General features: G+C 35.0%; 1 protein-coding gene and 1 pseudogene across 1 annotated transcript; both read left to right on the top strand.

Moving 5' to 3' along the window:
* The first annotated feature begins 3,962 nt into the window (after positions 1-3,962).
* On the top strand, positions 3,963-10,096 carry LOC120215971 (ATPase 11, plasma membrane-type). Its single transcript, XM_039213501.1, has 22 exons — positions 3,963-4,069; positions 4,184-4,287; positions 4,368-4,487; positions 4,598-4,696; positions 4,810-4,947; positions 5,047-5,181; positions 5,260-5,439; positions 5,538-5,744; positions 5,830-5,949; positions 6,045-6,164; positions 6,280-6,402; positions 6,493-6,597; positions 6,701-6,845; positions 7,139-7,303; positions 7,408-7,646; positions 7,819-7,851; positions 7,974-8,055; positions 8,599-8,759; positions 8,903-9,088; positions 9,173-9,355; positions 9,445-9,623; positions 9,723-10,096. Exons 2-22 carry the CDS (start codon positions 4,234-4,236, stop codon positions 9,817-9,819), a joined length of 2,871 nt encoding a protein of 956 aa, XP_039069432.1. The 5' UTR covers positions 3,963-4,069; positions 4,184-4,233; the 3' UTR covers positions 9,820-10,096.
* Positions 10,097-10,992: 896 nt separating this feature from the next.
* LOC120215727 lies at positions 10,993-16,206 on the top strand (annotated as a pseudogene).
* The last annotated feature ends 3,732 nt before the right edge of the window (positions 16,207-19,938 follow it).

The raw sequence follows: 19,938 nt of genomic DNA, 5'->3' as shown, positions 1-19,938 counted from the left end.
AAACTGTACAAATATACATGATTTATATTAAACATATCTTAATTTGTACGAGATGGTGAAATTTTCTGTCATTTTTAAATAAAAATAAATATTTATTAAACAAATAAAAGTAAAATTCTAAGATTCACAATTGCACACAACACTTAATGATTGAATAAATATTTTATTAATTTATTTGAAAAAATGGATTTAAATGTACTTAAACATTTTCATTTTTATTGTAATATTAAGAAATATAAGTAAGAAGTTAAGAACATATTTAGATGTATATTTTTTTTTTTAAAATTTTACAAATGGAAAAAATAAACATTATATAATTTTTTTTATCAAACGTTACACGAGTGTTTCATTTATTACGTGGTTCTAAAATCAAACAAAATCTTCTTTCCTTAATTTATAAGTTGATGGTTACGTGTAAAACAATGAATATATACCTACTTTTTAATTTCCTTTAATATAACAATAAAATTAAGTAATTGTTAAAAAAAGTTGACAACAAGCTATTGAATTGGCTGATTTTTTTTTTTTTTGCAATAATGCATTCGAAAAAAAATTTATTTAAATAATGTACCTGAAAGATTATTTGTTCGAATATGGTGAATGTTACAATATAGAACAGAGTTACATTATGCTCCCCGCGTCTCCACAAGGTCACATGGAACAACATGCGACTCCCCCTTCCCCAGATCACCATTCGTCTTTCCCCTAATATTTTAACCTTTTGAATGCTTATTATAAAGCCTTTAATTTTGCAATTTAGTTGAAAATCAAAAAGCATTAAAAAGAAGGCAAAGCTTTTGAAAATCAAAAAGCATTCAAAAAAAGGCAAAGCAAAATTGGGGGAAAGACTCATGGTGACCGGGGAGGGGGAGTCGTGAGGTGTTTCATGCGACCTTGGGGAGACGTGAGGAGCCCAATGCGACTCCGTTATATACTGTAATATTCATCCTATTTGAACAAATAATCTCTCAAGTGCATTATTCAAACATTTTTTTCCACTACATTATTGAAGAAATTCAGCCTATTGAATTGAAAAGAAAAACAAAATCTTTAAAGCATGTTTAAGATTGGTCAAATCTTTTACCAGTCCCGTAAGTTATGAACTTCATCTATGTATTCTAATTTGATTGTTTTCAATTTCTGCATTTTTTAATTATATTGTTAGTCCATATATTTTATGCAAATTATAAATTTAGTTTATGTTGTTCAATTTGATTTCAGGATCATGTAAGTTAATCATATGATATTGTATTGATTTTAAATTTTTAAGAATATTAAAACTAAAATGAATGAAATTAAAGTGTATGGACTAAATTTATGATTTTAAGTATAGTATAAGGATGAATAACAAAAATGGGCGTGTAGAATTCAATCCGTGCCACTTGTCTACCTCACCGTTTTTTAAAAAGCAAAGTTTACCAATAGAGGTTGGTTTAAGTGGTAAGTAATTTGATTCGATTTAAGTAAAGTCTCAGATTCGAGTCATTATGTACGTAGAAAATCTCTACTGGGAGACTCTAACACCAAAGCTAAGTGTACGATACGGGTAGATCTGGATTAATCATGACAAAACATTGTAATCGAGAGGGCAATAAAAAAAACTAAGTTTAAATTTATTCGGCTTTAGAAGATACAACAAACACACAAGTTCAAAATAATTATCTCATACGCCATAAAGTATGGCTTTCCACTTCATCAAAGCATGTTCCTCTTTTTTTCTCTTTTCCAAATCTACAAGATAAAAATGAAAATTCAACAAAAAAATAATGAATATATTTTTGAAAATTAAAAAAAAATATCTTTTCATGTTAAAAATTTGACAATATAATAATAAATATAATATTGAATTTGTATTATTTTCTGAATCTGATCTTAATTTTTAAAATTATTTTTTAATATTTTAATGTTCTACCAACTTAATCACTTTTGATCCATTTTTATTCAATTTGATCGTCATCCTCCACCACTCACCCTTAAAATTTCCCATTTTTTCTTGATTCATTTCATTAATGGAACTACAAGAACAAATTGAAAAGCAGTTTCTTTTACAAAAATGGTTTGTTTTAAGATCTTTTATAATTGATTAAGGATTTTCGAGCTTGATGATTTAAGATTTTATGAATTAAGGTTTTTAATTTTGTGTTTAGATTTGATTTATAATTGGTTTAACTACACGGATGATCACCTATGTTTATGTTCCGTCCACTTTTAGTCATTGATTTCAAAAAACATAAGATATGCTCACTTTAGTTTTTATTTAATTAAGATGTGATCATCACGGGTTAATTGCCGTTAACAATTAACAGAATATGTGATATGATAATTGGAATAATCATACATTTGGTCTATGGTATTTATTTATTCTCTCAATTCAGTCATACTTTTAAATAAATTTTAACATAAAATACATTTTTTAAAATGAAAATAAAAATAAAATATTTTTAAATTAAGTTAATAATAAAATAAGTTAATATAATTTTTAAGTTAATATATAAAAAAATTTATGAATTTAAGTATTTATACACAAAGATACAAAATATATACACTATGTTGTTTACTTTAGACCAAGCTATGGTCTTGACATGTTTAGTTTCTTAAGCGATCAAGGTTTAAATCTTTTTTGTCTCAATTTACTTTCTTTTGTTTTCTTTCTACTAGAATGTGACACATGCTACTCTTTGATTGATGGAAATAAATATATAAAATTAAAATAAAATTAGTCCTCCAACCGAATGATGACACATGGCATCATTCGATTAGAGGATTAAATTTATTTCAATTTATTAAAAACATGACTAAATTGAGAGAATATGTAAATAAGTTGGACCAAATGCGAGACTATATCAAAATATTTAACCGCTGTTAACGTCAGTTAACTCGGTGGGACTACATATTAATTAAATAAAAACGAAAGTGACAATATCTTATGTTTTTTGAAACCACTTACCAAAAGTGGACAAAACACAAATATAAGTGATCATCCGTGTAATTAATTCTTTATAATTTATGATTTAAGATTTTTTATTTTATAATTTTATGTTCAGATTTAATTTAAATTTTATAATTTAAGATTGAAAGTTTTAATATTTAGCGGTCGTCTTGTCATAATTTTGAATGACTTTAAGTAAAGTTTGAAAAACACATATATTAAACATGTGCAATATTGAGTGATTGATTGATTTAAACATATATTATGAAGGATTAAGTTTAATTTTGATATATTTAATTATATTTGAGAAAATCAAAATTAATAAAGAAATAAATGACGGTAAGATGAGTTCATTCATATCTATAGTGATCGTTAAAAAATGTCAATAAATGAAGGTGTTCGATGACAATTGAAAATAAATAAAAAAATCTTAAATTTTAATAAAAAATATTTTATTAATTTATACAATCATATTAAACTGTCACCACATCTACTATTAATTAACCTAATATCCTAATTAAATTAGAACTAAAGTTTATGTTAAAATTAAAACACGCACATTTAATTAAAATAAATACATAAATTAGAATTTAGTGAGTAATGGTATAGTTTACCTAAAAATTAAATTACATGAAATAAACGGCCTATTCTATGTAGTGGACCACTGTATACATTGTGCATGTGCATTTGTTTAATTATGTAACATAATGTATGGGCATTGCTGGTTGGTATTAACTTTCGTCCTCGAAAAAAGCCAAACGGAAGAAAAAGAAAGAAGTGTAAAGAAGTAATGAATACAGATACCTTGAAATTCCCAACTAATCCCTTGAAAAAGCTTAAAAAATTCAGAAAAGGCCCAAAGGTCCATCATATCTTCAAGACCTCAGGTACAATCTTTGACAAGCGGGAGAGCAATAGAGCATGAGTTTCAGGAAACAAAATTATTTACAAAATTAGGTAAAAATAACACAAACAAGTTTAGAAATGACTGTTACTAGGCATATATATTAATACCAACACTACTACTATTTTAGCGGTTTTTCTTTCTCTGGTTTTTTTTTTTTTTTTGGTGGTAGATTTGAAGTTGTTGGGTCGTTCTCATTTTGGTTCCTGAACTAAAGTTCAAGTCTTTGAAACTGGGTATGACTTGTTTCGTTTGCTTGTTCAAGGAGCGCTTTTTTTTTCCTTCTAGTTTTGGTGGTTATGTTTTTTTTTGGTTGTTCTGTAATGGATATTTCCTTTTTCTTTTTTCAGCAACGTGACGTTTCTCTTGGTGGGTGTTTTGAGCTTTGGAGGGAGAAAAGATGGGGGACAAAAATGAAGTCTTGGAGGCTGTTGTGAAAGAAACCGTGGATTTGGTAAACAGATCTGAGCAAACGTTGAAGCATTTTGTCTGTGAACTACGTTATCTTTCGTGTTTGATTTGTGTTTTGAGCAGGAAAATATACCCATTGAAGAAGTTTTTGAGAATCTGAGATGTAGCAAAGAAGGTCTTACTACTGAGGCTGCTGAGGAAAGGCTGACAATTTTTGGACACAACAAGCTCGAGGAGAAGAAAGTAGTCTTTTTTGTCTTGATGATTCAAAATTTCCCCTTGTTTTTTCTCAAATTTGATCCAGGTTTCATCATTACTTTCTAAATTTATCAATTTTTGTTGTTATTATTCAGGATAGCAAATTCTTGAAGTTTTTGGGGTTTATGTGGAATCCTCTCTCATGGGTTATGGAAGCTGCTGCTATCATGGCCATTGCTCTTGCAAATGGAGGAGTGAGTTCTTCCTTTTTAATGGATTTATGGGTTATTTTATCCAAATTCATTGGGAGATCTTTGTCTTTTTAGACTTTTTTCCCCCAGCAATTTTATCCTCTATCTTTTTGCAGGGGAAGCCGCCAGATTGGCAAGACTTTGTTGGTATCATTACCCTGCTTATCATCAACTCCACCATCAGTTTTATTGAGGAAAACAATGCTGGTAATGCTGCAGCTGCTCTCATGGCTCGTCTTGCTCCTAAAGCAAAGGTATCGTTCGTGTTTCTGTTTATGAATTTGTAGTTTCGATATGATTTCTTTTAGTATTTCGTGTCCATTGTTAATCGCTAATGAAGTCTTTAATTAAAGGTTCTTCGAGATGGAAGGTGGAACGAGCAGGACGCTGCTGTTCTGGTGCCTGGAGACATAATAAGTATCAAACTAGGTGATATTGTTCCTGCTGATGCCCGATTACTCGAGGGCGATCCTCTTAAAATCGATCAGGTAGGTCTAGTATGACCTGTGCTTGGTTTACTTGTTCAAGTTGATTTCTCCAAACCTTAATTGTTTTTGTGTTTGCAGTCCGCACTAACTGGAGAGTCCCTCCCTGTAACGAAAGGACCAGGTGATGGAGTTTACTCCGGTTCTACTTGCAAACAAGGAGAGATCGAAGCAGTGGTTATTGCCACCGGTGTTCATACTTTCTTCGGGAAGGCTGCTCACCTTGTTGATACCACTAACCAAGTTGGTCATTTTCAGAAGGTAAGTATGTTAATTCATCATCGTTTTTTGTTTTACTATCTTTGAACTTTGTGCTTTTGGCTATTATATGTATTAATTCTTTCTTTCACATCTTTTAGGTCTTGACGGCGATAGGAAATTTCTGCATATGCTCTATTGCAGTGGGGATGATAATAGAGATTGTTGTCATGTATCCAATTCAACACCGGAAGTACCGTCCTGGAATCGACAATCTTCTTGTTCTTCTCATTGGTGGAATCCCAATTGCCATGCCTACAGTTTTATCAGTTACTATGGCTATTGGTTCTCATCGGCTATCTCAGCAGGTTTGTGGGATTCATTCAAAAAATTTCAATTGGCCTCAGTTCAAGATATTTGTGTGCATTAAAGGTTTGTTTATAATTGCTACAGGGAGCTATCACAAAGAGAATGACTGCAATCGAGGAGATGGCAGGCATGGATGTTCTTTGCAGTGATAAGACCGGGACACTGACTCTGAACAAACTTACAGTTGACAAGAATCTTATTGAGGTCTGCTGGATAATTTTACCTATTGATTACAGCTCGAACCTCCTTGGGCAGAATATGTCTTTTTCTTTACAATTGTGTCTGAATTACCGTATCAGGTCTTTGCCAAAGGAGTAGATCCAGACACTGTGGTTCTAATGGCAGCTCAAGCGTCTAGAACAGAGAACCAAGATGCAATAGATTCTGCAATAGTTGGGATGCTGGCTGATCCGAAAGAGGTATTTGATCCAACCCATTGTTGGTTCTTATGAGCTGACCTTTGGGTTGTTACTAATTTTTCCTTGAATATCTTTCCTGCACTTTACTTTTCTGATCTATTTTGGGTTTTGAAAGGCACGTGCAGGAATTCGAGAAGTACACTTCCTTCCTTTCAATCCTACTGATAAAAGAACAGCTTTAACGTATATTGATGGTGATGGTAAAATGCACAGAGTCAGTAAAGGTGCACCTGAGCAGGTAGCTTGTCTTAACACCTTTATTCCAGTGCCTATAGATACGTATGTATTTCTTTAGCATCCTAATCCTTGCCTTCTAAATGCTTTGTAGATCCTAAATCTTGCACATAATAAGTCAGATATCGAGCGAAGAGTTCATGCGGTCATTGATAAGTTTGCAGAGCGAGGTTTACGATCTCTTGCTGTAGCATATCAGGTAAATTTGATAGTAGAATTGTTTCTTGTGCTAACCTTTCGTCTCTCAGTTTTTATGATCAAATTAGAACTAATCAAATCGTGACATTTTTGTCATTCTGTAGGAGGTTCCTGATGGAAGGAAGGAAAGTTCTGGTGGCCCATGGCAGTTCATTGGTCTGATGCCTCTCTTTGATCCCCCTCGGCACGACAGTGCAGAGACAATTAGGAGGGCTTTAAACCTAGGAGTAAACGTCAAAATGATTACAGGTGGGTTTCTTATTACAGACACAGATGTGGTTATTGCCTATTTAGTTGAGAAAGTGTTTTCCAGTTTCTAAAACTGATATAGCATTCCCATGTATCCTAATGCCGGGATGTGCTTTGACTTAGTGCAATGAAGTGGTAATCCCTTGGAAGTGATATTTATCTTTAATTTTACCTTTGTCACATATGTTTGCAGCTTATCCTCCTCCTCCGTTGGGATTATATATATTTTGGAAGTGATATTTATCTTGAATTTTTTCCTACTCAATGTTGCTGAGCCTTGCGACTTCTCTCAGGAGATCAACTGGCAATAGGAAAGGAGACTGGTCGCCGTTTGGGCATGGGAACCAACATGTATCCATCATCTGCTTTGTTGGGACAGGACAAGGATGAATCTATAGCCGCCTTGCCTGTTGATGAACTAATAGAAAAAGCTGATGGCTTTGCTGGTGTTTTCCCTGGTATTTTATTACGCCAGATTTGATGTTTTCTCGATGATGTCGTAAATTCTTTCCCGTGTTCCCTAAGTTTGTTCTTTGGTTTCCCCTAATTTGCGTTGTTGCAGAACACAAATATGAAATAGTGAAGCGCTTGCAAGCCAGGAAGCATATCTGTGGCATGACTGGCGATGGAGTTAATGATGCTCCCGCCCTTAAGAAGGCTGACATTGGGATAGCTGTTGCGGATGCAACTGATGCGGCACGTAGTGCTTCAGACATTGTCCTCACTGAACCTGGACTTAGTGTCATCATCAGTGCTGTTTTGACCAGTCGTGCCATTTTCCAAAGGATGAAAAATTACACCGTAAGTTATCGCCGACCCTGTTTTATGTAGAATTTCCTCTGATGTCACAAATGGCATTGTCACCTATTGGTGATCTTGGCAGTGATATCATAAATTTGTCATGTAGCCGGCGAGACCTTATCGGCATAATGTGTTTGCTTGCGAGTGTGCTTATTTGTCTTTTTCCTGGCAGATTTATGCAGTTTCTATCACAATCCGTATTGTGGTAAGTAGGAATTTCCCCCCTAAATTTTTCATCTCATCTTTTGTTTCCTCTGCTAACGGTGTCTAGACAAGTACCAGTAAATGTCCAAATTTTATGTGTGCTTTGCCTGCTTAATGTCACAGTTGGGATTCATGCTTCTGGCTCTCATCTGGAAATTTGACTTTCCGCCATTCATGGTGCTGATCATTGCAATCCTTAATGATGGTCTGTTCTCTCATTCTCACTCAGACTTGTCTCCGTCTCTTTTGCATTTACTAAGTGTTCTTGCTAAACCTTCGAAAATTTTCTTTGGTTTTATTTTTTCAATTCGTTTGAAGAATCTTTTTTATAGACCACTTGGAAGACTTTAGTTTTACATGTTAGAATTACCAAACATGTCTAAAACTTGATAAAAAGATGAATAAATTTTCATCTTCATGCCCGAAACTGATTTTTATGTTTGATCCAGTTTGTTTATGCCCATTCTAAGTTGCTCGCGGTTTTACAAAGTGCAATATTTACTATAAGCACTTCTAAACCTTAATGTATCTTATGTTGCCTCTAGTTCATTTATACCCATCTTTAGCTGCACATGTTCTATAAAATGGAATGTTTCCACAAGCATTCGTAAACCTTAGTGTCGATTGTTGTCAATGATGTCTCTCTCTCCTCTCTCTCTCTCTATATGTGTGTGTATATATATATATATATATATTGTCAGCTTTGCGCAAATCTTCTTATAAACCATCTTGTTTCATCAAATTTCAGGTACCATTATGACGATATCTAAGGACAGGGTCAAACCATCACCTCTACCCGACAGCTGGAAACTGGCGGAAATTTTTACCACTGGAATTGTTCTTGGGGGTTACTTGGCAGTGATGACAGTTATATTCTTTTGGGCTGCATACAAAACGGACTTTTTCCCGGTATGATGACCTGCCTTCGTTTTGGAAGATTTACTGCTAGTTTGAACTATGTGTTTGGTTGTTTGTAAAACCATTTGTGTATTAGCATTGGTCATTATCTTTCAATGAATTAAAGAGTTGATTGAATTGTTTTAACTTGCCAGCGCATATTTGGTGTGTCGACTCTCGAGAAAACAGCTCATGACGACTATAGAAAACTTGCTTCAGCTGTGTATTTGCAAGTGAGCATTATAAGTCAGGCCCTAATATTTGTAACGCGATCTAGAAGCTGGTCTTTTGTTGAGCGTCCGGGTTTACTACTAGTGGTAGCTTTTGTGGTGGCTCAGCTGGTGAGTCGGTTTTCTGTCTATTTGAATTACTGATCCTTCTGCTAAGTAGCGGGAAAAATGATCATTCCGTTTGATTATATACAGATTGCTACCCTTATTGCTGTCTATGCAAATTGGAGCTTTGCTGCAATTGAAGGGATCGGATGGGGTTGGGCCGGTGTGATATGGCTCTACAACCTAGTTTTCTACTTCCCGCTTGATGTGATCAAGTTCTTCATTCGTTATGCTTTGAGTGGCCAAGCCTGGGATCTTGTTATCGAGCAGAGGGTATGCTTCCCACTGATGTGTTAGATGTTTACCTTTTCCTCGTCGTTGTTATCTTGTGTGTGCTGATGGGTTTCGTTCTTTTTATGTAGATCGCATTCACAAGGCAAAAGGATTTCGGAAAAGAACAGCGCGAGCTTCAATGGGCTCATGCACAGAGGACGTTGCATGGTTTGCAGGCACCGGATTCCAAGATGTTCACTGAGCGGACCCATTTCACGGAGCTCAATCAAATGGCCGAAGAAGCCAAGAGGAGGGCTGAAATCGCTAGGTAAACAAACTATACGGTTATACTTCAGCTGCTACCCTACGTGCATGAAGTATTCCATTTCTAGACGAGTTTAGATGCACTAATATCTCCAATTTCCAGGTTGAGAGAGCTGCACACGCTGAAGGGTCATGTCGAATCGGTGGTTAGATTGAAGAACCTCGACATCGACACGATCCAGCAAGCTTACACAGTCTAAGAGGAATTATGGAAAGGCACAGTCTTCATATACGTAAATGAGCAAGCTGTAAGAAACTAAAACAGCACGTTCTGCTTTGATTATGAGAGACGGAAACATTGCGGGATTAGAGTGCTGCAGTTTAGGTTTCATGAATATGTATTTTGTTACTGGTGCTGGCATTTTATGTTTATATTTCGACATAAGCCTCTTGTTTTGTCGAATCAAGAACAAACTCTGGAAAACAGTTATGTTTTTGTGGGGGGAAATAACAAGAGTTTCATACTGTTGGTGCTAATCAAACCTAAGAACAAACTCTGGAGAACAGTTATTTTGTACCCAGAATTAAGTAATATTCATTGCCGGTTCATTACAAATATTTAATTAATCAGGTATATAAAGTGAGGGTAACTACATAAATGGTCATAACTATATGATATTGTTTTATTAAGTCATTTAACTATTAAACGTTATAAAATAGGTCTTTGATCATAATGTGTTATTTTGTTGGGTCCCTCGACCATTCATTATGTTCTAAATTAGTATGTTTTCGTTAAAAGTTTGACGACATTTTGAGCTGAACATTAACCTGCTGATTTTGATATAATCCTAAAACCTCAAACAACTATCATATTTCAGACATCATGTTAACATCTAGTTAAGATGATCGTTAATTTTTAATATAAAAAAAGATGAGTTTGGAACATAATAAATAGTCGGGTGACAATTTTGTTATTTTTAATAGTTGGAGGGACTTATCAAAACAATACTCTATAGTTGAAGGATTATTTTGCAACCTTTAATAATCAAGGGACTTAATAAAATAATATCCTATAGTAAGGGACCATTCATATAATTTACCCATAAAATAATTTATGTAAATAAATTGCTCATATGTACATTTTTATGAATAGTATTAACATGTACATCTTTTAATAGCATTCGTATGTACATTTTATGTAGTAACTAAACTTTATATTTTAATTTCAACATATGGTAACCCTAAGATCAATCAAAATCACCGAGAAAATGTAACCAAGTGATCTTAGATAATAACACACCTCCACTAGTATCTTCCTTATCAACACTGAAAATGTAGGAAGGAATGAGGAGTCTTAATCATACATATTTTCTTTGTCTATATAGATGACTCAAACCTCTACTACCCTTTGTTCAAGACATTCCTTGTTAAAACATTCTCAACCCGAGATATAGCAATAAAAGTTGCCATGGTGTGATCTTACGTTCCTCGATTCTGTTTCTCACTTTATCTCCGGGCGTTGCCACTTGTTTCTAATTCAGTTCTTGGTTCGTCGTTGCAGGAAGAAGGACGACAGTTGAACACATGGGAAGGGTATGTGAATTGGAGGAATAGACCTGCCTTGAGAGACCGGCACGGCGGCATGCTCGCGGCGTCCTTTGTCTTAGGTCAGTACTCAGTGTATAGCGTCGCTTTCTTGAAATAGCACATTATCTGTTATGCTTTTTATAAGCTTCCAAGGACATACAGAAGTAAACAACTTGTCTGATCTTGTTATACCTTTGTGGTGGAGATGCTGGAGACACTAGCTTTCCAGGCCAATGCGAGCAACCTCGTGCTGTACCTTTAGAAGTTCATGCACTATTCTCCGTCGACCTCTGCGAACATTGTTACCAATTTCATGGGAACAGCCTTCCTCCTTGCTCTCCTTGGTGGCTTTTTGTCAGATGCTTTCTTCACCACCTATTGCCTCTATTTGACTAGTGCTGCAATAGAATTCGTGGTAAGAATCTAACACTGAACTCAATTAGCTTTATGTTAGTTTTTTCCATCAATAAACAAACCAAATATTGAAACGAGAGAAACAAAAGACACGAGAGCATAGGAAAAAACTGACCATATCTATGTTAGACACATACTCGTACCCAAAACTTGCACTCGAGTCCAAGTAACATAGTTCTCGGGGTCCCTTTTTTCGGTAGGGGAAATCATCACAAAAACATCAGATGATGTCCCTACCTGCAATTAACACATTTAGAGAAATTTGATTGGTGGAAGAGAAAAATTCCCCATCTATGATTCCACTTCGATTGAATGCAACCATGTCCAACCATATGCTAATGCAACTGATAAAAATAATAACAATTTAGGCCCCATGATGCCCATGAAAACTCCTTACCATTGTTTCAAGTAGTCAGATGGTGGGGACTTTTGAGTTTTCCTTTTTCACTGATATTATTTACTTGACTCCAACGGGGCCTGTTAATACCCACTGTAATAACTATTTTTTTTGGAAAAATAATTAAATATCATTTAAAAAATAATTATGACTTTATTTTAAAAAATTGGTGGTATTGAATTTATTTGTATTAAATTGAAAAGAGTCGTCATCGACCTTTGGGTAAGGTAGGCCGAATACCTAAAAACACGTCTTTTAATTTTTTTTAAAGAAAAATCATATTTTAGACAAAAAAACTGGTATACACTTACCAAAGATTTGATGTAACGGATCTAAGAGTCGATTACGCGTGAGGAAGAATAAATCACCCCACAGCGCCCAAAAATTGGTAATGAATCGCTTACACTTTGTCGTAGTAGTGAAAATTGTGAATCGAATATATAGTTAGAATGTGATCTATTTATTAAAATTAATTAATTTGCTTCGAATTAATTATATAAAGAAAATCCTTTTACTCGATAAGAAATCTTGAAATTTACTATCCTCCGTCGGGAAAACTATCTCAACTATTTCTTATTCGTAAAAGGATATTCTATCTTCGAATATATAAAAACACCAATCGAATTGAAAATTGACATTTGCGTAAAATAAATCACTATATAAAAATGCATTGAATCATTTAAATGATAACATTAATTAGTAAAATAAACGAGACTTATTTCAAGTTCCAATGTCGTAAAATGTCGTATCGGATCGTACCACTTCAACCAAGTGATGATTTCCACGCTCATTCTAAACATACGTGTTCTTGAAAAATTCGAATAATATTAATATTTAAGGAAATATAATAGAAACAAATGCGATTGGAAATGTAAAATAAAATATTTACAAAATAAAAGAATAACATTTATTTAATGTTATACCTAAAAATATACAACATGTGAAATATGTACATTCATAAGGGACTAAAACAAAACAATAAAAAATTTATAGATCAAAATGTAAATAACCAAATAAACATATTTAAAAATTTAAGGGACCAAAATATGATTAACAGAAACTTGAAGGACTGAAAAGTGATTATAAACAACTCAGGGCCACAAACGAAAATATTAGACAGTATAAGCATCAGAAACAAAAATAATCCATAAATAATGTTTAAGGACTAAAATAAATTACACTAGAATCATGAAGGACTAAATAATAATTAAACCATAATATAACAATATACAACCACAATAACTAAATTGAAATAATTACAAATCTCATGACCAAAGTCAAACATTGACAATAATAACAGAATAAGTAAGAACATGACTAAAATACAAATAATGAAACATTAGTGCTCAAAATAAAACAAAACAGAACCTCATTAAATGACCTCAATATGATATTACAAAACATGGGGACCTAAACGACTATTATCCCAAGCATGAAAACACTCTGAAGGTCCCCCTTAAACGACACTGTTTTACACTTAATATATATAACATCGCATAAGCCAAAACCCATAACCCTTATTCATTTGTTTCGTTTCAAACCGAGAGAGGAGAGAGAGAGAGAGAGAGAGAGAGAGAGATTTCAAACTCTCTCAACTCTCTCATCGGGAAAGAGAGAGTTCGCCGCCACCTGCGCTCGAGGCGACGCATGGTGGCCGGAGCGAAACAATCACCCCAAAAGCTTCTCCCTCTCACCCTTAACCCGAAACTCAACTCCGTTCAACCTAAAAAAAACCTCTAAAGCCTTAGATCTAAAGAATATACCTCTCAGCCACTCCAACTCCGACGACGTTTGAACTTTCTGAAAAACGAGGAGCACGGGGAGAACCTCCTTTCTTCTCCTATCTTGTTTTGAAGTGGTATGAACCTTCTCTCCCTCTCTCTGTTTTTTGAATCCCTCCCCAATCTTTCTCTGATTTCTCTTCTTTTCCCTCTTTTCTTTTTTCTTTCGATCTTTTTCTTTCTTTTTCTCTTTGGCTCTTCACTCGTTATTTAGCTAAGTGTTTTTTTTTCTCTTCACTCCCTCTCTCTGTTTTTTCTTTTCCCCTGAATACCCCTTTGTTATCTGATTGCATGTGTTAATATCATCCCCTAAATCCCCCTTGAGATTTTGGGTTAGATATGCCCTCATATTTTATTGGATATGATTTGATTTTCTGTCATTTGTTTACTGTTGATGGACTGATGGATTGCTTGATGGACCTTCGGTCACTGTAGGCTGAAAACAACAATGACAGTGGGTGATAGCGGCGGCGACGGCAACATCAGCTACGTAGGGTTATGATAAACCCTAGGTGAATCGGGTCGGGTTATCTAAATTGGGTCGGATACTGGGCCGACTTGGGTCGGATCCGAGTCTGAGAACTGGGCTGCTCCAGTTTGATGTTGGGTTATGTTGTAATTGGGTTGTTGAGCGGGTCGGTTCGGGTCGGGTTGGTTACTGAGTGACTTCGGGTTGGGTTTGTACTGGGTCACCCGAGTGGGCTGACAGTTGGATGAGTTTTGAGACTATTTGTTGGGCTTCATTTGGCCTGTAAAAAATGTAAACATTTATTAATAATAATAATAATAATAATAAATAATATTTTTTTAAGAACTGGATAAAATTTAGTGTCTACACCCACAGTGCAGTCTCACATACCTTCATTGAAACCGTCGACTTATGCTTCAGCAGGCACTGAATTTCCATTCGAGAATGTCGATGGTCATAAAGAATCCATGTTGTTTACTGGCCTTTATCTGGTGGCACTAGGTGTTGGTGGAATAAAAGGTTCACTTCCCCTCACGGAGCTGAGCAATTTGATGATACCACCCCACAAGGGAGGAAGCAGAGATCGTCGTTCTTCAATTACTTCGTTTTCTGCCTATCGTGTGGAGGTTTAATTGCAGTGACAATTGTGGTATTGATTGAAGACAACAAAGGGTGGCAATGGGGTTTCGGTGTCGCTACCGCAGCGATACTGACTTCCATCCCGGTTTTTCTACTTGGCTCTCCTATCTACAGAACAAAGATACCAGCAGGAAGCCCCATTACCACAATGTTCAAGGTAGAAATCGGACGAATAATTAAGACTACAAAAGCGCTGCAAGTTGCAAAAAGCTATAGTTTGATCAAGCCGTTCTTTATTATTCATGTCCAAGAGGTTTTAGTTGCAGCCATTTACAACAACTGCAAGTCTAAGAATCCAAGTAATGCTATCATGGGAATGGAGACGAGCCCGTCATCGTACGGTATGAAACCAGTGAAGAAGAGAATGACACCAAGGTGAAGGTCCCAAGTCAGACACATACAGAAGACCACAAGTTCCTAAACAAAGCAATCACAGCAAAACCAGCTATCCTAATGTACAATGCACAGTAAAGCAAGTAGAAGAGGTGAAAGTAGTGCTAAGGATAATCCCAGTTTTTATGTGCACTATAATGCTGAGCTGCTGCCTTTCTCAGCTCTCTAACTTTTGCGTCCAACAAGCAGCTACCATGAACACCAAGATCGGTTCCTTAAAAGTTCCACCGGCTTCTCTAGCCATCTTCCCCGTCGTCTTCGTGATGATCATCGCACTGACATATAATCATGTCACCGTTCCATTCGCCAGGAAAGTAACCAAGACTGAAATGGGGATCACTCATCCCCAGAAAATTGGAACAGGGCTGATTCTATCCATCATTGCAATGGCAATGGCAGCTCTAGTGGAAATAAAGAGAAAAAATGTTGCAGTCGAGTCGGGGCTACTCGATTCCGCTGAGCCTCTACCGATCACATTCCTTTGGATAGCTCTCCATTACTTGTTTCTCAGATCGGCTGATCTTTTCACCTTAGCCGGAATGATGGAATTCTTCTTCACGGAGGCACCAACAAGCATGAGATCATTGGCCACTTCACTCTCTTGGGCTTCACTTTCCATGGGATACTATTTCAGTTCAGTCTTACATCGATCGTCAACAATATTAAAGGCATCTTTCGACACACACCGTGGCTTTCCGGTGGCAACTTGAATCACTACCTCCAAGAGAGGTTCTACTGGTTGATGTGCGTACTCAGTGCCCTAAATTTCTTCCATTATCTCTTCTGGGCAAACCGTTACAAGTACAGAACATGAAGCTAAGCCGATTGATCAAAGATTCCAACTTTGAAAATGTCTAGGGGATTACTAGTTTTAGTCAACCAAATTCATCAGCTGCAGAATCCATTTCATATGGCCATTAGACGGACATGGAAGTTACGTACATATTAACGAGCTAATAAACGAGTAAATAATTTGTCATCATACATATTGTGGTAACCGGTTTTCGCCCATATTGTGGTAATCGGTTTTCGCACGGGTACGAAATTTTACTTGGTGGGAAAAAATGTGGATAAAAAATGATTTTGATTTTAAAAATGTTTTGAGAGTTGCCATCAATTTTTTTGGGTTATGTAGGTCGAATACCTAAAAATCATCTTTTAAAAGAGTTTTTAAGAAAACATCAGTTAAAAGGTAAACTGGTATGCGTTTAACCAAAAATTCATTCTTTTTAGAAATAAAAAGAGATTCGTGGTCGGTTACGTTTGGGGAAAGATTAGCATCTCACAATGCCCAAAATTGATACATGTTGATTATAAATTGTCTCTAATAATAGAATATAAGAATTTGAATATGAATTTAATTTACAATAGTGTTATTTCAATTCAATATGATATTTCTAAGGAAAAAATATATTAAATAATTTTTATAAATTATAAATAAAATATTTATTTATTTAAAACATCAGAAAATGACATCTAATTGCTTTAAGATTGTCCTTTCTTAATATTTGAAAAATAAATAAATATTAAAATAATAATAATTTTCCTAAGAAAATAATTTAAATAAAACAATATGTATTTTTTTGTTTTTATAAGTAGGATATTTATTTATTTTTAAAATACCAGAATAGGACATTTAGTTGCTTTAAGACTGCTCTTTTCTTGGTATTAAAAATAAATAATTTATTGTTTAAACAAATATATATATTTATATGACTAATACAAAAATAATAATAAAATAATAATTAAAGTAATAATTTAAATATATTAAAAAATAAAAGACAATAATAAAAATAAAATGCAAATAAATAGTTATTAAATAAAATTAAACAACAAGATTAAAATGTAAATTATCAAAATTAATGAACATAATTCGAATTATTATAAAAATATAATTACTAATACTGTAATTATTCCTTAATTATTAACCGGTGATTAAAATAATAATTGTTAAAATTAAAGGCTCTAACTCGAATAAAAAAATCTAAGTGCTAATAATGTAATTTAGCCTTATTTAATTAATTTGGGTTAAAATATAAATTATAAAAATTATAAGGGACTAATCATATTATTTTACCAAGTATATATTAATTTAGTAACTAAAATATAAATCATTGAAATTATAGAATACTAAAATGAGTATTTATCCTAAATATTACATAATTGAGATTAATGACTAGATTATAAATAAAACAAAATTAGAATACAAAATTAAAACGTATAAAAAATCAACTTAGTGACTAAAATGGAAGTTTATAAAATATGAATGGCCATAGAGAAGATTTACCAATATACGAAATTACGAACACACCTCTCCTCCAAAACAACGTCGTTCGGGGAGGGGTATATAATGCCTAAAACCGGCTCTTTTGGGCCATTTTTTCTTTTTCTCTATTTTGCTTCTCTCTCATTAGAGAGAGAAGCTCTGGATATTAAGCCTTCAGAAGAAGGTCGGCCACTGTTTCCGACGCCGATCGCTGTCGCGTGGCTGAAAAATTACAAATATACCCAAAATGAAGCTCTGAACCTTCTAAGACCGAATCCGACCTTAGTTTTTCCTAAAAAGCTCATAATCGGAGTAGATCTACAATAATACCTTCAGTATTTCAAAGGTTTTGGCGGCTCGTAGCATCTCCGGTCACCGCGTGGTCTCCTCGGTAAGATCTCTCTCCTTTCTTTTCTTTATGTTTTGGTTTACTGCTGGTTGTTGGTTCGTGTTTGCTATTGGTTACCTCATTTTTTTTCATTGGTTGCTCTTATTCCTCTCTTTTTTCTCTTTGCATTTTGCAGGTGCGATGGATTTTATAGCCATGGCGGTATGCTATTCGGACCAGTTTCAGTGGGGACTTTCTGTGAGTCACCAAGCTATGGTGGTGACTCACCATAAGGCTTCGACGTGGGGTTTCTTTTGGAGTCTTTGGCAAGGGTTGAGCGTGGCAGAGTAGGAGTGTTGGCAACGGCTGGATGAGGCATCTGGCAGAGGCGGCGTCGCGTGGTCCCTAGGGTTATGATACCCTAGGGTTTCAAGCTGGAACCATCTGGGCCGTTGGATCAAGGCCAGATCCAACGGTTGTAAGCTGAGGCGGCTGGAGCTGAGAAGTGTGAAACCCTAGGGTTTCCTCTGTATCCGGGTTGGGTCTGCACTTGGGCCTGGACCTCTTGGATCGGGTCTGCAACGGTTTTGGGCTCCGGGATTTGTATCTGGGTCTGATTAATTTGTAATATATTTTATTTAATAATAATAATAATAATAATATTTATAATAATAATAATAATAACAATAATAATATTAATAAAAAGATGAAAAAATTAATGTCGACAACTGCCCCTCTTTGCTCATTCTTGTGTTAACAAGAATAAAGCAAAGACAAAAAAGACAATAAAATTTTCATTTGGCTTCTTTTGAGTAGGATGAAAATGTTGAAAACATTCTGCCCAGAGGTCTTATGAATCGCCCTGAGGTCTTAAGATCAAGAAACCTTTGAAAACCAGTTTCTTAAAATCTCATTTAAAAACATCCTGCACTGTAGGTCTTACAGATGACCCGAAGGCTTTAAAAATCATCATGCACTGAAAGGCTTACGGATGACCTGAAGGTTTTGAAAACATCATGCACTGAAGGGCTTACAGATGACCCGAAGGTTTTGAAAACATCTGCACTGAAGGGCTTACAGATGACCCGAAGGTTTTGATAACATCATGCACTGAAGGGCTTACAGATGACCTGAAGGTTTTGATAACATCATGCACTGAAGTGCTTACATATGACCCGAAGGTTTTGATAACATAAAAAATCTCCCGAAGGCTTTTTGAAAATATCCTGCACTGTAGGTCTTATGGATGACCAGAAGGTTTTGATAACATCATGCACTGAAGAGCTTACATATGACCCGAAGGTTTTGAAAACATCATGCACTGAAGGGCTTACAGATGCCCCGAAGGCTTTGAAAATATCAAAAAGCTCCCGAAGGCTTTTTGAAAACATCATACACTGTAGGACTTACAGATGTCCCGAAGGTTTTGAAAACATCATGCACTGAAGGGCTTACAGATGACCCGAAGGCTTTGAAAACATCATGCAATGAAGGGCTTACAGATGACCCGAAGGTTTTGAAAACATCATGTACTGAATGGATTACAGATGACCCGAAGGTTTTGAAAACATCATGCACTGAAAGGCTTACAGATGACCTGAAGGCTTTGAAAACATCATGCACTGAAGGGTTTACAGATGACCTGAAGGCTTTGTAAACATCATGCACTGAAGGGCTTACAGATGACCCGAAGGTTTTGAAAATATCAAAAAGATCCCGAAGGCTTTTTGAAAACATCCTGCACTGTAGGACTTACAGATGACCCGAAGGTTTTGAAAACATCATGCACTGAAGGTCTTACAGATGTGGGAAATAGTTTACTAAGTAAGAGACTTTGGAAATTGTTTTCTTACTATTCAACAATTTCATTTTCAGAAAAGATTAAATGAGAAACTTTGGAAAGCGTTTTCTCGTTATTTTTTAAAATAACATGTTGATTGGGTAACATGCCCCAATCTCAAGATAATGCTCATTCTTGTGGATTGCGTCCATCTCTTTTTTAGATGTTTGCGTGATTCCTGCATTTGAGGTTTTGAATTCTACCTTCTTCTTGTAAGGTATTTTTCATCATGAATCTTCTTTTTTATATGAAAATCTAGAAAAAC

The sequence above is a fragment of the Hibiscus syriacus genome, unplaced genomic scaffold, assembly GCF_006381635.1.
Source record: "Hibiscus syriacus cultivar Baekdansim isolate YM2019G1 unplaced genomic scaffold, ASM638163v2 tig00110156_pilon, whole genome shotgun sequence".
NCBI classification, from domain to species: domain Eukaryota; kingdom Viridiplantae; phylum Streptophyta; class Magnoliopsida; order Malvales; family Malvaceae; genus Hibiscus; species Hibiscus syriacus.
The sequence above is the reverse complement of the archived record's forward strand: the minus strand, read 5'-3'. Positions and strand labels throughout refer to the sequence as shown.